The 16,709-nt window shown below is 40.4% G+C and overlaps 1 protein-coding gene across 2 annotated transcripts in view; it reads left to right on the top strand.

Annotated features, from left to right (window-relative positions):
* Positions 1 to 16,414, top strand: part of USP24 (ubiquitin specific peptidase 24) — a 72,045-nt gene extending 55,631 nt beyond the window's left edge. For both annotated transcript variants that reach the window (XM_083510199.1, XM_083510200.1), the window contains exons 51-67: positions 387 to 537; positions 1,324 to 1,419; positions 2,661 to 2,764; positions 2,863 to 2,976; positions 3,577 to 3,673; positions 4,702 to 4,818; positions 5,324 to 5,416; positions 6,209 to 6,311; positions 7,728 to 7,849; positions 8,010 to 8,123; positions 9,058 to 9,123; positions 9,483 to 9,549; positions 10,626 to 10,707; positions 11,328 to 11,403; positions 11,496 to 11,582; positions 12,497 to 12,607; positions 14,012 to 16,414. In XM_083510199.1, coding sequence (XP_083366325.1) covers positions 387 to 537; positions 1,324 to 1,419; positions 2,661 to 2,764; positions 2,863 to 2,976; positions 3,577 to 3,673; positions 4,702 to 4,818; positions 5,324 to 5,416; positions 6,209 to 6,311; positions 7,728 to 7,849; positions 8,010 to 8,123; positions 9,058 to 9,123; positions 9,483 to 9,549; positions 10,626 to 10,707; positions 11,328 to 11,403; positions 11,496 to 11,582; positions 12,497 to 12,607; positions 14,012 to 14,074 — 1,663 coding nt within the window. In that variant the 3' untranslated portion in view covers positions 14,075 to 16,414. The remainder of the gene's footprint in view (positions 1 to 386; positions 538 to 1,323; positions 1,420 to 2,660; positions 2,765 to 2,862; positions 2,977 to 3,576; positions 3,674 to 4,701; positions 4,819 to 5,323; positions 5,417 to 6,208; positions 6,312 to 7,727; positions 7,850 to 8,009; positions 8,124 to 9,057; positions 9,124 to 9,482; positions 9,550 to 10,625; positions 10,708 to 11,327; positions 11,404 to 11,495; positions 11,583 to 12,496; positions 12,608 to 14,011) is intronic.
* The last annotated feature ends 295 nt before the right edge of the window (positions 16,415 to 16,709 follow it).

The following is a 16,709-nucleotide window of genomic DNA, read 5'->3' as shown; positions in this document are numbered from 1 at the left end:
TTACAGATACAGTGTATTAGTAGTAGCAGAAGCAGAGCTGTGAGAGAGAGGGCTTGGCAGGTTGTTGAATGCATGGGAGCATCTATTTAGAGCAGTGTACTCAGCACCAAACAGTAAACAGCCCTGGAGACCTGATGAAGGAGGAGAAGCTACACTGGCTTCTTAGAAAACACTGTTCCACAGCCTGCTGCCCTAGCAAAGGATGCAGGATTGTAGCCACAATCAGCCATATAATGAGTTCAGGCCTTCCACGCGCAGAACATAAAGTTATGATCAAATGTGCATTGCTAGATGCACAACATACTTAGAACTTTGGCTTTGCACTTTGTCAAGCAAATGGAAGAATATATTTTCAGCATTGAGCTTACATGCGTTTTATTTCCCAGGTCTGCTCCATCTTCACCAGATGTTTCACCGCAATCATCACCACGGCCCCATAGACCCAGTAGTGACCGCTTGTCCATCTTGACCAAACTGGTCAAGAAAGGGGAGAAAAAAGGCTTATTTGTAGAGAAAATGCCAGTTCGGATATATCAGGTAAACAGTGTTAATGGCAGCTAGATAACATTATAAAAATGTCAGGTATTCACAAGCTCAATAGATAAAATTCTAGGTGTAATGGATATAGGTATATCTTTTACTCTCTGAATTGTTCTGGAGCAAAACAAAAATCAAAATTTAATCTCGTAGATTTAGAGGTGACGCTTCATTTTAAAGCTATTCAATTGAAGACCATTTCCTCATGTTGTAAGAATCGATAATCGATAAATTAATCACATTTTGTGAAGAAATAGTTCTCTCTTGTGAGCCTATATGTCTGTCATTTTCAGTGGACAACTCAATTGTAGCTGCCCCTTTGTGTATCTTTGCTAGCACTATAACATAGAATAATAGAATTGTAGGGTTGGAAAGGGACCCCAAGGGTCATCTAGTCCACCCCCTGCAATGCAGGAATCTCAGCTGAAGCCATGATAAAAAATCATGTGAAAGTTTAGTTACTGTTTTATGGCACTGTAATAAATGTGAGTTCTGGTAATTCTTCACATAGAATTTGCTATTAATCTCACTGCTGCAGCACACTGAGCCTGATGTTTTCAGTGAGCCTTTCCAGTATGACTTGATTAGCTTGGTGATAATTACAGCTAATTCAGCCCAAATCATGCCATTTCAAACATACAGTATGAGATATACATTGCTTCTAACATCCTGCTTTTAATGATGCTTTTGTTTACAAAATGTCATATTTTCTGTAAGAAAGATTTAGAAATTCTAAACATATCCTTGACTTTTATTTCTAAAACCAGACATGTGTTGTCATTTCAGATGGTGAGAGATGAAAACCTGAAGTTTATGAAGAACAGAGATGTCTACAGCAGTGACTATTTTAGCTTTGTTTTATCGTTAGCTTCATTAAATGCTGTGAGTGATGAATTTTATCTTTCAGATACTAAGTGAAGTGAATTGCTGAGGCTCAGTGGAGCCAGAACAAGATAAACTGTCTTCATTGGGAAGAGGGGGAGAAATTAAGACTATCCAGCAGCAAACTTCTTTTTAAAAAATGAATGCATTGTTGATATAGCATACTATGGCCTCTTCGATTACTTAACTGCAGTAAAACATATGTTCAGTCTCTGATTATATCTTTTAGGGTGTTCACTGCCTGTGTGTGGGCCAAAATACAGGGTGATTTGTGGGGCTGTCCTCCACCAAGTTGGATGAAGGATCCCACAAATCTTTATGTTGTTCTGTCCTATTGTTTCTGTACTTTTCCCCTCATATATATATTTTTTCCTACATCTCTTTGCAAGAAGGTTGTCCAAAATGTGGTTGAAGGGCTCTAGATTGTGTTTTTTGTCAAAGCACAGCGGTGTAGGACTTTTTAAGAAGTTAGAAGCTACTCACACACATATATATTAGCTCCTGTGTTGCTCTGCTTTAACAAAGAAAACTGAAACACCAAAACTCTGCGGCCAACATTTTAGACACTCTAAGGCTGTATGGCTTATCGTAGGCCTGTAAAACCCATCAGAGGACACAACCACTCGAATGAAAAGGCTGGTATGAAGCATTTAATACACACACCTTTAATTATTGTATGAAGAGAAAAGACAAGAGACAAATACCTGCTTCCCTCGTCCTTGTAAATTTCATCCACTTTGGTCAAAGGGAGGGGGCAGTTACACCATTTTTCAATTCTCCATTATAGTGAATGGGAACCTCAGAATTTTGTTTACACAAAACCAAATCAAATAGCAGGAAGCAATTTGAAAATGGATCAGAATTTTAAAACACATACAGTTACAAGGCAAATATTGAGCCCACTGCACACACTCATAGTTTGGTTTGAGCTAAAGAGGAAGGTCCAAAAAATGAGAAAAAGTTTGTGCTGGATTGCAGCTCCCATAGTATAATCGAAGGGACAGAAGCTGTTTTCCCCCTTTCTTTAAACACCAAGGAGCTTAGCAGAAGAGTGGAAGTCACCAGTCACCACACATTTGACAAAGTGTTTTTCTGAAACCTCAGATAATTCTCTTTACCTTCTTGTGCCATCCTAAAACTATTTTGGCACCGTCTCAGTTCCAGTCTGAAAACTGTGTTTAAGAATCTTATCAGAAAGGCCAGTACTTGTGGTGTTATGTGATGCACTTTCTTTTTCTTAGACAAAGTTAAAGCACCCCCATTATCCATCTATGGCAAGAGTAAGTTTACAACTAGCAGTCCAGTTCCTCTTCCAGACGTGTCTGCGAACCAAGAAAAAACTCAGGTAACACTTTTAAAAGCTTTTTAAAAGAGAGAAAACTTATATTTCACATATTGAAGTCTTGCTGACCTTACTGTGATTGTTTTTTGGTGTTTTTTAAGGGTTGACATAGAAGAATGGATTGCAACCATTGATGCTTTGGTTTCTAAAAGTTTTGAAGCTTGTCAATGGTTGGTTGAATATTTAGTTGAGGCAGAAGGGCGAGAGCTCATAAAGTAAGTATCAATATAAGTACACAAGTCTAACTATTATATACTACTCACTTATCTTCATTAGAGGCATGTACCCAAAAATTTGTATGCTTGGATGAATAAGCCATATGAGAGAATGATCTACTTGTGGAGAGGCAGATAGCCTTTTAGATATATTTTCTGGCAGGAAATATAATTTATGACATGAATATAAAAATTGCTTGATCCATTAAGTGCACAGTGAGTCAGTGTGTGTGTGTAGGCATGTGTCTGCTCCAAACGACAAGCTCTGTCACACTGAACGACTTTCAGTGGAAAGCCTATCTACATTGCTTTAGGCAGTCAATTACTGCTTCCTTTTAATCTGTCTATTTTGTTATGGTATTAAGTCCTGCTGATTTGAAGAATTCCTGTCAGATGCACATAGATATCATTTACATTCTATGAGGCACCTTCAGTTTGGCTATTAAGTGACCGTATCCAGTCTTTCTACTCTCAAAGAAGTGTAAATATTGGATTTCACACTTGAGTAAAAGGCAGGGATTGCAGATTTCTCCTAGCACATGAGAGAGATGGATTCTATCGCGCGCATCTTCATTTTTATTGCATGTGTGCATTTTTCAGGACTTTTCTACTGGAATGCAGTGTGAGAGAGGTGCGAGTTGCTGTAGCCACCATTCTTGAAAAAACCTTAGACAGTGCCTTGTTTTATCAGGAAAAGGTCAGTAATATGTAACTGCTGGTATGCGAAACATTTCATTGCACTTCAGAAAATTGTATGCTGCCGCTTCATTAATGATATATGTTAATTGTTCCCCACCCCTCTGCCGCCCTTGCTATTCTATCTTATTTCTTTAGTCTGTTCACTGCCAGAATCTTGTAACTAGTTTCAGACCTTTGCAAATCCTATGGTTCTGTGATGGTTTTGTCTAAGTGTGGTATTAAGTGTTGTGAGAAACTCCTACTTGAAAAAATAAGTTTCTGTTCTTACAACTGCAGCGATTCATTTGAGAATGTATGGTCGACGTTTGGTAAAATCTCAGGAGGTGGTTGGTGGTCAGAGGAAGAGGCTTAAATGTCCTGCCTAGCTCCTTGCATACACACGGACCAAAGTCGTCGTTGCTGTGCTCCATACCGAGCTTTTTAAGCTTGAGTGTTTTTACTTAAATTTGCTGGCTCAGTGGTCAGACTTGAAAGTGCTATAGTCCTTCTATTCTAAGAGTGTATACGCTGATGCCCTTCTTAAATGAAGTTATTTTGTTCTAAGGATATGTGTGAGTCTTGAAATGTATAATAATAATAATAATAATTAATAATTTTTATTTATACCCCGCCCTCCCAAGCCAAGGCTGGGCTCAGAGCGGCTTACAAGCAATAATAAAAACAAATTGAATGATTACAACTTAAAAACAACATTAAAATACAACATTAAAATATGGAAACATTAAAATATTAAAATGTAGCCTCATCGCAGGAGGAGAAGGAAAGGAAAAAAGAAAGAAAGGGAGGGAGGGAGGGAATCAAATTGGCTCCAAGGCAAAGGCCAGGCGGATATGTAATAGAATTGTTCAGGGGGGTGTTAAGGAAGCAGTGCCCAATGGCCAGCTGAACCAAGCTGCCTGGCATTTGTCTTAAGCAAGCCTAATAAATCCATAGGCAGTAGGTCCTTTTGTGCTTATTATTAAATGTGCCTTAATTAAATCCGCCTTCCTGATAATACAAGATCTTCCCATCTTTATTTTACAACAGTTGAAAAGTCTGCATCAGTTAGTGGATGTGCTGCTTGGTCTGCTGGACAAGGACGTCCCTGAGAACTGCAAAAACTGTGCCCAGTACTTCTTCTTGTTCAACAATTTTGTACAAAAGGTAAACCAAATACTCACTCTTCCACTTCTCTCTTTATTTGCCCTATGTCCTAGGACAAATTTATGTTATGGGTAAACATTACCATTATCACATAAAGGTAGATTGTTTTTCAAGATTTCTTATATAGCCATTTAGAGTTTAAACTTGTTACATGTGCTCAAATCAAGCCCTATTGACTGGAGAGCATGCCTTTCCCCAGGTGCTTTCCAATGGTCTGCTGCAGTCTTTAGGGCATGTGTTTCCAGCTGTCAGGACTTCCTTTGTGTTCAGGGCATCCTATTGTTAAACTGGTAAGCAAGCAAACCTGAAAGAAAAAATATCTGCAAATCACAGGGAATCTGGTGCTGTGGAGCCATTCAAAACCCTGCCAGTCAGTAGTATATAATTTAATCATATGTGCTTTTGGAAAGTACGAAGCATAATAAGGAACCATAATCTAAAATGTGCAGGCATGCTCTGCATATGGAAACAGATGTGACCCTATGTTCTGTTTGTCCTTTCACAGCAGGGTATAAGAGCTTGTGATCTCCTTCTCAGGCATTCTGCCTTGAGGCATATGATCAACTTTCTCCTTGGTCCTAGCCGTCAGAATAACCAGGTAATGAGGTGCTTAATATCATCCAGTAGTCTAGGTAGAATATTTGTGTTGCCTTCAAGTTCATATACTCAGTTACAGAAACTACCCATTGGGATTAAAACCATTGTGAACTCTGTCTTCCGACTGCCACCGCTGCTCCTCTACCTGAGAGCCCAACAGAAGCAGCCAAGGAAATTTAAGCTGTGTGCTCCTCTTCCCCCTGCAATCGTATGTGCAAGAAAACAGCCAGACTCCCTGCAGCTGCTTCCCTTGGGCCCAGCTCTGCGCTGCCAGCAGCATTTGAGGCAGGAGGGAGGCAGAGCCATGTGTCTGGCCTGCCTTGGCAGCTGCTGGTACTGACTGCCTCAAGCCTGTAGGTGATTCAGCACAACTCAGCCCCGTTCTGAACTTGCCGCATGCATTGCTTCTCCCTCTTGGAACACCCTGCCCATTGTTGGGACAAGTTGCTGATAGAAGGCTTTTTGCATTAATCAAACAGAAACGGGTGCCTACTTGCAACATAACCCGATTCATGGTGCGATATGCCTAGGTTCTGCTGTACCATAAAACTGAGTCTACCTTGGAAACTCAAAATGAGCTTTCCATATAGCACTCTACACTTTGCTACTAGTAGATGAACACAGTTGCTGCTTACTTAAAGCAAGCATATGATTGGTTTTAGAAATGCTCTTCCCTTAAAGAAAAGAAAAGAAAAGACACAAAACTGAAAAGTATGTGCAGGCAATGATGTTTAAGCAGGGCTTGCAAAATAATCTTCTACTCTCTTTTTTTAATATTGCCTAACAAAAACAGAATCGCAGATGGAGTTCAGCACAAGCTCGAGAGTTTGGGTTCCTCCATAATACCGTGGCGCTGCTTGTTTTGCACTCTGATGTCTCATCACAAAGGAATGTGGGTAAGTATTTTATTTGACAAAACTAAATGGCCGCTGTTAATAATGCAGCTTGGCAGATCTTCAGTAAAGAGATTAAACTTCCTCAGTTTACCCACCAAGAGCAACTCCTGGTTTTCAGTGACTATTTGGAAGGAGTGTACACCAGCCACCATATTCAACTTTTAATCTGAAGCTTTGGGAAGCAGCCTGATCTGTTTGGAGCCAGTCTTTCCAATTCAACCCATTATTATTCAGAGCAGAGCCAATTTAGATCTGTTAAAAATTAAGCTCTGTTTTCTCAACCCCTTCATGATAATGGAGAATCCAAAAACAGCTGTAACTTTCTTCCCTTTTCACAGAAGTGGGTTAAATATGCCAGTGGGTCCTTGCTTGGAGGACCCTCCAGAATGGATTAAGGCTGCAAACTAGGCATTTATATCCAGGGGACACCTAAAGGTTAGATTCTTTTCCCATCAAAGGACGAGTTATACTTTTTTTCATTTTCTTCCAGAATTGGGTGAAATTTGTATGCACAGTCACCCTTTCTGTGAGGGAATGAAGCTTCACAGCGCTTCTCCCACAAGGACAGACTTGACCATTTTAGGGTGGGCACACTAGGAATTGCGGGCGAAGAAAAAAGTGCTAGATTCTCAGGAAATATCGAGTGTGGGGAATGTCGCCCCTAGCAAAGACCCTTGTGCCCAAATGGTTGTAGTTAGGGGGTTGAGCTTCTGCCTCCCACAGACATTTGGAGGCAAATTCTCTTCTCCCAAGGAGAAAGGGGTTTTCTCCCAGCAAGGACCTGTTACCATAAGGGTCAAAGGGCTGGTCTTCAGCCCCTTTCCCACTTACTTTGAGGCATACAATGGAAATCTTTCCATTCACTGTAAAGAATGGAACATGTAAAGAAATAGCTTTCAACCCCTCCTCTAAATATCTGATTGGAGTGCTCTGGGAAAAGAAATCAGTGTTTCAAAGCTAGACCTGTTTCTCAGATTCCACCACCTTTCCACCCTTCCGAGTTTTGGGAGTTTCCCCCAGTCAGCTTGACTTAGTTTCTGGGAGGCTAGGGGTGGGACTCAAGGGCACAGAGCCACCTGGAGGCTTAGGGAGTCCCCAGTCCATCTGGAGGCACCATGCTAGTATCACAGTCTGATGTGGGAATCTTCCCCAAATCACCCTGATTCACCTTGTAATTTGCAGTACACAGAACCAGTGCAAACCCCTGCTATTTACTCTCTGCATATAAAGTTGCTACTCAAAAGGAGTAGTGGTTCAACTATTTTCTCAGGATGCAGGCAGGTGGGGGATGTCTCCTCGTATTTGTTCAGGAAGGCCCAAAATCACGTGGATCAAAGTTTTTGCTATCCTCTCCACCACTCGTCCCTCTGCATGTTTCCTGCCTCCATATTTCATTTCATTTCGTTTATTTTTCAGCTCCTGGTCTGTGTGTTCTGCATTCACCCCTTAGCATTACCACCTCTGGACCGCTCCTGGCCCTCCATGAAGAAGTAGAAGCTTTACTGTTCCTGCCTGAGGGGAAGCCTTATTTAATGGAGGTAAGCTACTGTTTTAGGCCTCTAAATTATGAGGCTTGGGTTGGGTCTTAAATGTGAAGAACATTTAAAAAGAGCAAATCTACGAGCTTCCCAAAGCTGGATTTTTATTTTTATTTTAAGAAAGAACGGCTGCCTAATCTGACTTTTTGTGTTTCATTAGGTGATGTACGCATTAAGGGAGCTAACTGGGTCGCTGCTGGTCCTCATTGAGATGGTGGTGTACTGCTGCTTTTGTAATGAGCACTTTTCCTTTACCATTCTCCATTTCATCAAGGTAAGGAGAAACCAGTCAGGGTACACTTTCAAAACATGGCCTGTTCTACGTTGGTGCCTGAGGCGTGTGTGTGTGTGCGCGCACACACATGTCTGTGTACGTAGCAGCTCTGTGCAGTACAGAATCGAATTGCCTGTTGCATAATCTCCATATTGGCAGATGCCAATTCTTCAGAATGAAAGAGCTTATTTGCACTTCACCGTACACATTAGCTATTGTAGCACATGAAAAGGCTCTGCAAAAAGGTACAAATAGCCAGAGCTTCTGGCATATTCCTCCATTCATCCATGCACTCCATGCATGCATAGTAATTGCATTTCTATCCCACCCTTTTTGCGAAGGAGCTGAAGGTGGCATGCATGCTTCTTCCCTTCCTCAATCCCCACAACAACCCTGTGAAGTAGGTTAAGCTAAGAGACTGCGACTGGCCCAAGTGAGCTTCATTGCCAAGTGGGGATTTGAACCCTGGTCTCCTAGATCATAGTGCAGCATATTTCATATTTATAAACGTAACTTGCTTGCTTTTACGAGAGCAAAACATTTATATTTGAAATAGCAAAACAAACAAAAATTGCTTAGTTTCCAGGAAGCAGGAGATCTGTATATGTTTTAGCCCAAAGTTTGTACACCTCTCACTTCTCTAATTTTCCTATTTTATGTTTGGTTCCTGCTGCCTGTCCTCCAGCACCCTAGCCTTTGAACCAATGCTCTTCAGAAAAAAAATCACAAATAAAGAATTCTTCCCCAGAACAAATTGGGGGAAAAAATGTTTAAATGTATTTCTCTGATGACACAGGCTTCTGATAAAAGTGCAGATATCTAGCCCCCACCTTGTTATAATTTAGGGGTTTTTAAAAATGCAAAATCATATATGAATGATTATCCTAAATCTGATATTCATGTGCGTGCTTAAATCTGCGTCTTCAACTTACAGAATCAGCTGGAGACTGCTCCACCCCATGAACTGAAGAACACCTTCCAGCTTCTTCATGAGATATTGGTAACTGAACACACTTTAATAACAAACAGGGGTTTTTTTTTGCTTGTTTGTGTTACGCTGTTCACTCAGTCGATAAGCACTGGAGTATAGATGCCAAAAACGAAACTAATTTATACAACCAATTTATACAACCAGGGATTTTCCCTTATCTGGTTTTTGCAGTGTCATAATATTAGTTATCTTGCTAACATAACAATGGATATAATCTAGCCAAGGTAGAATCAAGAGAAAGCGCTATTGTGCAGGCAGAAGTCCTTTGTACTAGTGGAAAGACTTCATTGGGTACAACCAAGAAATGTATAACTATACGATAGATTCCAAGTGTCTGTATAAACTAATTGTTCTGTTCCTTTTCGCAGATTATTGAAGATCCTTTGCAAATAGAGCGGGTCAAGTTTGCATTTGAGACTGAAAATGGATTGCTAGGTGAGTAAACCTGCTGTGAGGTGTTAATGAATCCAAAGAACCTTGTAGGTTCTTCCATGCATGCAAAGAGGATTTGTTTTTTCTCATCTTCCTGGCAAATCACTTTGAAATTGTGGGAAACTTCCAAAACAAAAAATTGGCAGTAAGAAAATCAATGGCTTAAATCCAGTGGTCGCACAAGTGAAAGGCAGGTTGCACAAGCAACCTTCCTCTTCTTTCCACCTGAAAACTCTCTAGGGGGTGATGGGGCTGTGTGATACAGAGTGGCAATGCAGGAGAGGTGAATTTCCCCCTTCCAGTGACAACAGTTCAGCCCCACCAAAAAAACAACAACGTCTGGACAGGGTTTTCATTTTGTACAGAAGCCCGGGGGGGGGGCGGGTGGAGGAGGTAATTTGCGTAAGCAGCCTTACACTTCCACAGCTAACGGATACTGCCCACAATCTCTGTCCTTGAATATATTCAAGTGAAGAATTAGAAACAAATTTATGATGTGTGAATTCAAAAGGAGCTATTTTTTTATTGTGAAGACTTGGTTCATATAGAAACTGAAGCGCTTTTTATCATTTTGACTACTACGTCAGAGGCCGGTGGCATCAAAAGAACAGAAATCCTGTAGGTAACGGGGGGGGGGTATGTTGATAACCAAATTTCATCATCTTTAAGTGCTCTATTATAACCTAGGTTGTAATCATTCAGCTCATTGCATGTTTGAACTAGAAAGGGGGTCTTAACATTTTGTTGTTGTTGTTAAGTAAGTCATGAATCATAGGCTAAATTCATACGTTGCACCAAACTATGTTTTTGTCTAAGTTAGCGAACCGTAGTTACAGCTACTGTCTGCAGAAGCTGGTGCTGCTCAATGAAAGTGAGAAATATTTATGAAAAACTTCTTGAAATGATGGTTTGTCTGTGGAACGTTTTGAAACTACAACCATGGTTTAGATTCTACACTCTGGTTAGTGGTCTGACATGAAGCCCAAACTAGGATGTAGAACCAAATCTCCCTGCTTTATGGCAGGGCCCACTCCTGAAGTCTTTAATACTGATTAATCTCCTTTCTTTTCCTTCAACAGCACTGATGCACCACAGTAATAACCATGTGGACAGCAGTCGCTGTTATCAGTGTGTCAAATTCTTGGTCACTCTTGCTCAGAAGTAAGTATAACACTCAGTGAAACGGAAGTCGGTGTGTTCTGTTTGTATTAAGTCACATGATTATAAGAAGCAGCTGTGTCTTCAGCAAGCCTTTGCCAGTTCTCTTTTATCCTTTTTCAGGCCCAAATAAAATGTGTAGGATCCATTTATAACCTAGATAAGGGGTCTGCTTCTTGTGAACCGGTAATCCAGGAAAGACTAGTTGTATGGATACCTAAAGAACGTTCAGTGCTGTGCATTCAGTTGCATTGTAATGGTAGCAGGCTCAAAGAAAACACTGTACAGAACAGCAAATATGAGGCCTGTGCTGTTTGAAAAATAGTGATGTTCTGTCATTTGTAAAATCGTCCCATCACTGCAATGTATCATAGCCGCTCAGCTGACTGACTGTGACAAGAAAGAATTGCCCCGTGTGACAAGGAAGGAAAGGTTTTGTAAACTGGAAGAATTTGTACTTTGGAGACGTTCTGAAACACTGGACTCCAGCCTGCTCTGTATTGCAGCACACAAGCAAAGGCAGTGAATTGCACAGCCAGACAGTTCATAAAGTATGAAAAGGGAGTGTGATCCTAAATTACCTTCAGATAAATAGTTTTAATAATTTGCTTTGGATTTCAAAGGTGCTCTGCTGCTAAAGATTATTTCAAGGAGAATTCCCATCATTGGAGTTGGGCTGTACAGTGGCTTCAAATAAAGGTAATTTAAACCCTTTCGTTACAAAAGTTTATTCATGTGGCTATAGTACTGTTCCACAGTTTCCATTAATGGATGCTTTCATATTTCTCTAGATGTCTGAACACTACTGGGCTCCACAGAGTAATGTATCCAATGAAACCTCAACCGCCAAAACCTTTCAGCGCACTATTTCTGCACAGGTCAGCCTAAATTTGACACTCTTTACACAGAATCTCTGTGGGCTATAGTTACCGTGTGTGTGTGTGTGTGTGTGTGTGTGTGTGTGTGTGTTTATACAAATATAATGAAAATGGTAATGCTGTCTAGCATTTTTGCTGTCGTGTGCAGTACTCTCCTGTCTAATTACTATGTAATACTGGCCGATGATTGCCAAGTTTTATTTATGAAAGGCACAGCAAACTTGGTGCACAAATGCTGCAAGCTACATGCGTGTATGCATACATTACCAGTCTTCATAGGCTTGAAATTCATTAGCATGACTGATTTTTAAATAATTTCAAGTTGCCCATTGCTTTAAACATTGAAACAGGACTGAAGTGCCATAACTTTCCAGTTTGCTCTTTTAAAAAATAAACCTCATACAGCTGGGCTGGGGGGCCAGGAGCCAAATCCAGCTCTCCTGCTCTCTCTGCATCTCGCCCTCGGCGCTCTCCCCAGGCCACACTCCTCATTTGTTCTGCCTTTGCATTTGGAGTGCTTTTGGTCCGTTAGCGTCCCTGAACAGAAGGTGAAGACTGTGTGTGAACTAGCCTACTATGCAAAGGTGAAAGCTGTTTGTTGCTCCTCCCCCTTTTGCTTCTGGCTCCGCCCTCCACTACCATGTGATCTTCCAAGGTTGCACAGAAGGGAATATGGCCCATGGGCTAAGAAAAAGGAGCCCCTGCCCTGCAGTATAGCAAGGGATTTTTGTTAAGTCTCTGATATGGTATCACTACCATGCTCTTTTTTAAAAAAAAACAAAAACCAGTTTGCCATATTTGAACCAGTGCCAATTTATGCCTGTTTGCAAGCACAGCATTTCTTTTTCCTAGTAAGCAGCAACATTGTGTAAAAAGTATTTACTTGGCTCTGAAGTCCTATGGTTTTCCTTTAGGACACGCTGGCATATGCCACAGCGTTGCTGAATGAGAAGGATCAATCAGGAAGCAGTAACGGATCCGAGAGCAGCCCAGCCAATGAGAATGGTGGCAGACATCTACCACAGGTAAAGGGCAAGGTTGTTCTGAGTCCGTTACCTGCATGCTTGCTGCTGTCGGCTTCCTAATTGGCATTGCCTCTTCAAAGCTGAGTGACTAATACTTAGGAAATGGTTTGATTTCCGTTCACCGTTCTTGCTTTGCATAACCTGATGCTGAAAACTTTCGAATTCCACCCCAGAAGCTCACCTGTTTTATAATAGTGGTTGTTTTCTATAGACAACCATAATTCCCATTCATGTGTTCAAGAAGCTGTGAGAGTGGTTGCTTGACTTGAGAGTTTTGCAGAGACGGCTTCATATAGAAAGTAATTCGTGCAAGTAGCTCCCCACATGGTTCCACCTAGTTTTGAACCCCACCCAGTACAAATGAATTGAGCTTGTGCATTCTTCTGTCAAAAGCTGAAATGTAAATTTTTGTAAGCCAGGTAGGACCCTACCACCTGTCTTCCTCAAGGACCATTTGCAGTGTTCTTTGTTTCAAAGGCCTTGTTGCCCAGCTTGATTTGACTTCAGGCCAGTCTAGCACCAAAGAGTGATAAGCACAAAGCATCAGAATACTGACATACTTAGGGTAACAGGCACAGAACAGTTTCACAATATAGCCAAGATAAGTTTGATACTAGCCTGGTTTAAGATGCATCTGTTTCTAAGCAATATAGTGGAGTTCTTAAGCAAAATTACTTTCTTTCTTAGATGAAATTCACTCTCTCAGACTTTAAAGAACTCAGGCAAGAATTAGCTCTACCAGCAGCATCTTGGAGGCTTAATTTGGTTCGGCATACATTTACCATAGTGCGCCTTCCTGGTGACGCTTGTGCCATTCAGATCAGCAAAATAATTGCTGAGTAGTTCTAAATTGCCAGCTATGCGGTGCTAATTCACAGTGCCTGGGGTCTACGATGTACTGCCCATGATCTCCATAGCATCTTGAGACACTTCACTTGGCACCTGCTAAGACCCACTGCCCCTCCCAATACTCTTTAAAGAGCATTTGGCTCCCCCCCCCCCCCCACTTTCCACGGGTAGAAATAAAAGGGCATGCATCCAGCCACACCTTCATCTTGTCTCCTTTTTACCAGAATGCTTCTTGCCCACCCACTTTTTTGCTTGTTTTGGTTTCGTGAAGGTTGCCTGCTTGCTTGTTTTGAGGGAGGTAGTTTGCGTGTTTTTTGTTGGTTGGAGGGCATTTTGCTTGTTTTGGTGAGGAGGTTGCCTGCTTTTATCTGTATCTGTTTTATTTAGGAGAGGGTGGTCTCGGCACTGCCTATTCCTTCTGTGAAATGGGTGCATTGTGTTGCCTGCTTCAGATTTCCAAATGTGCTTTCAAACCCCAGAAGGCTAGGGACCCCTGCATTATGTGATACTTGGAAGAGTAGATATGCTTTCCTAACTCTTTTGTGTTTTTGAAAGGGCACAGTGTCCCCAATGATGATTGGTGAACCTAAAAGTGACCTTGATGATGTGGATCCTTAGTGGTTAGCTGCAAGCTGAAGAACAAGCGTTCAACGGAAGCATTGAACCCCTGGCATCTTTCTGATATTGTTAAAATCCCATCGCTTTCATCTTTTAGAAGTGAAGCTTTCTAAGAAAAAGTGGCCATGCTACTTCCTAAAGAGAGATTCTCCAACTGAGAAGTTTAAGCATCAGGCTGTGGGGGAAGTCCCAGCATCCTTTGTGGTTCTTGTGGGATGCTGGTCCAAGCATGAGTTTAAAAATCTGTCACAAGATTTTACCAATTTAAGGAAAAATATCAAGTGGTTGAAATTTTTATTATGTGAACCTTTAATGAGTGAATGTAAAAAAACTTGCTTTTCTGTGATGCTGCAAAAAAAAAAAACTTTCAGTTTTTATACAGAAGAAGAAAAAAATCTGACTGCCTTTAGGTATGGAGGGCAAATTTTTAATCTTTCTGAAAATATTGAATAGTGATATTCAAAATTATGTAAAAATGTGTGACTTACACTTGGCATTGTAAATTATTAGTTAAGAATCAGTTTACACAAGGACCTTTGTATTTAATATGTCTCCTAGGTCATTTGTATAGCGCTTTGCAGAAAGGGTTTGCAGCCCTTTTGTGTAAGGATGGTTATTCCTTATGGAATGGTTTTGGTACAAGGAAGTCTGAAATTGGTAACTTTTTTTCCTGATGCTAAAAGTAAATGGATAAGAGCAATAAAGTAGCTTTGTTTATTCCAAGAATACATTTATGTATTGTGGCATCAGTGGATCTTTTTAAAAAAAATGTTGATGAGTAAGTTTAACAAAAAACAAAAAAAGCACTTTAAGACAGAATTTTATTGCTGTTTTGCCTCCTTAAATCATCATTCTAACACTTGGAGACATATTGAATAAATTGTAGTCTTAATGATGTGATCTGCAATCATTTGCTTATGCTTTTGAATTTGAGAGTTGGAATTGGCTGTATATGATTCCTTGAGTGACATGGGGACATATGAATCTTTTTTTAAAAAAAACAAACAATAACACAGGCAAAGATTGTAGGCTTTGTTTTGCTTGGCCAGGCAGCATTGAAAATACAACAGGTTCATTTGTTCCTTAATAACTGGAAACCAATTGAGCTACATGGGTACAATTTAGTTTTCCCATGTGAAATGCAGTTAAGTGATGTCTTTAGCAGCTCTGGGTACTAGCTTCTTCTTCTGTGCCAATTTTTAGTTTTTAGTTTTTTCACATTTTTTTTCTGCACTGCTTTTGCCTTTGTTCGAGGATTTTGCCTTAATTTAAATGAAATGCACCATGCACATGAATTGAGGGGAACTTGTAGAGTGCCTGGGTTACCTCCACTGTAGAAAGGTTTGCCAAGTCAAAGGCACAAACAGCCAAAAAGTGCCTCTTTTTTCTTTTCACTTTTATGTACTATTGCAAAACCTGATCTGACACAATAGCTTTCTTCACAGTTGTGCACTGGTTGTGAATATTACAGGTCACTTCACTGCTGAAGGAAACAGCTATACATCTTCCAGCTGGAATTCTCTGCCATGTGTTTTGAGTCAAAGGAATCGTGTTGGTAACACTGCATGTGCAAAACAATGACATTTCAGTTGAATTTGCTTCTCTCAAGACACGTGTCTTCTTTGAAATGTGGCAGAATTCAGATATTTTATCAAAAGCCTCCAAAATTTTAAATGTGGTGTTTTAAAATTTTGAATAAATTTTGATGTCCCACCCCATTTTTATTGCAGCACCTATCTTCACTTTTAAGTTGAACCAGAAGCGAGTGTTAACAGAGGTGATATTAAAAAGTATCACTCCTGTTTGTCCAAAGGCATTGGCGCTTCCATCATTTCCTATGGAAAAAGATGGTCTCTTTTCAGACTGAAACAGAACGTTCAACCCCAGGAATGTTCTGTTTTACCACCATACATTATAACATTATTGCAGGCTGTTTTCTGGTCCTCTTTCCGCTTGTACAGAGTTGATGGTTACCGTTTTCAACTACAACAATTGGTTGATTATTTGATTTCTGGCTGCTATCACTTGAATCTGCTGAAGAATATTTTTTTAAAAAAACCAAATGCAACAAATCTAGTTTGCTGTGTAAATTGTGACATGTTTCTATGTTGTGATCACTTTTACTGCCAGTCTTTTTGGATGAAAAATGGATATGATATATGTTTAATGGAATGTTCTATGGGGTGGGGTGGCAGCTGCAATTCAACTGTGCACTCTTAGCTGTGTGTGGATTTGTCCAACTAATTCCTAAGGCACTTGGTACTGGAAAAGAAAAGGCAGTTCTCATGGGGGGAAATCCTGGTCAATGGAATAAAGTTTATTCCTCTCACACACAAAAAAGGACCAGTCTGATCATTAGGTTGTGAAAAGAGGTCAGGTGTCATTTTGCTGGTGTTTTACTCAGGAAATTGCCCTATACTTCAGATTTCCACTGAAGACTAGCAGAAATCTGTACCTTTGTCATGTCAGGTAGCTGTCTAACTAACAAAAATAATGCATCTAGTCAAAACACATTGGGTGCAAGTGGTTGGCAGGACTGCCAGGTTTTTGTTTTTGTTTTTTTAAAAAAGCCAAGCTGAATGCACACAAGTTAAATGTGCGTAAGTTGTGTTACCTGTAGTTAATATTCTGCTTA

Source organism: Podarcis liolepis (genome assembly GCF_965112155.1).
Source record: "Podarcis liolepis genome assembly, chromosome: 6".
Lineage (NCBI taxonomy): Eukaryota > Metazoa > Chordata > Lepidosauria > Squamata > Lacertidae > Podarcis > Podarcis liolepis.
This window is presented reverse-complemented; position numbering and strand designations above follow the sequence as displayed.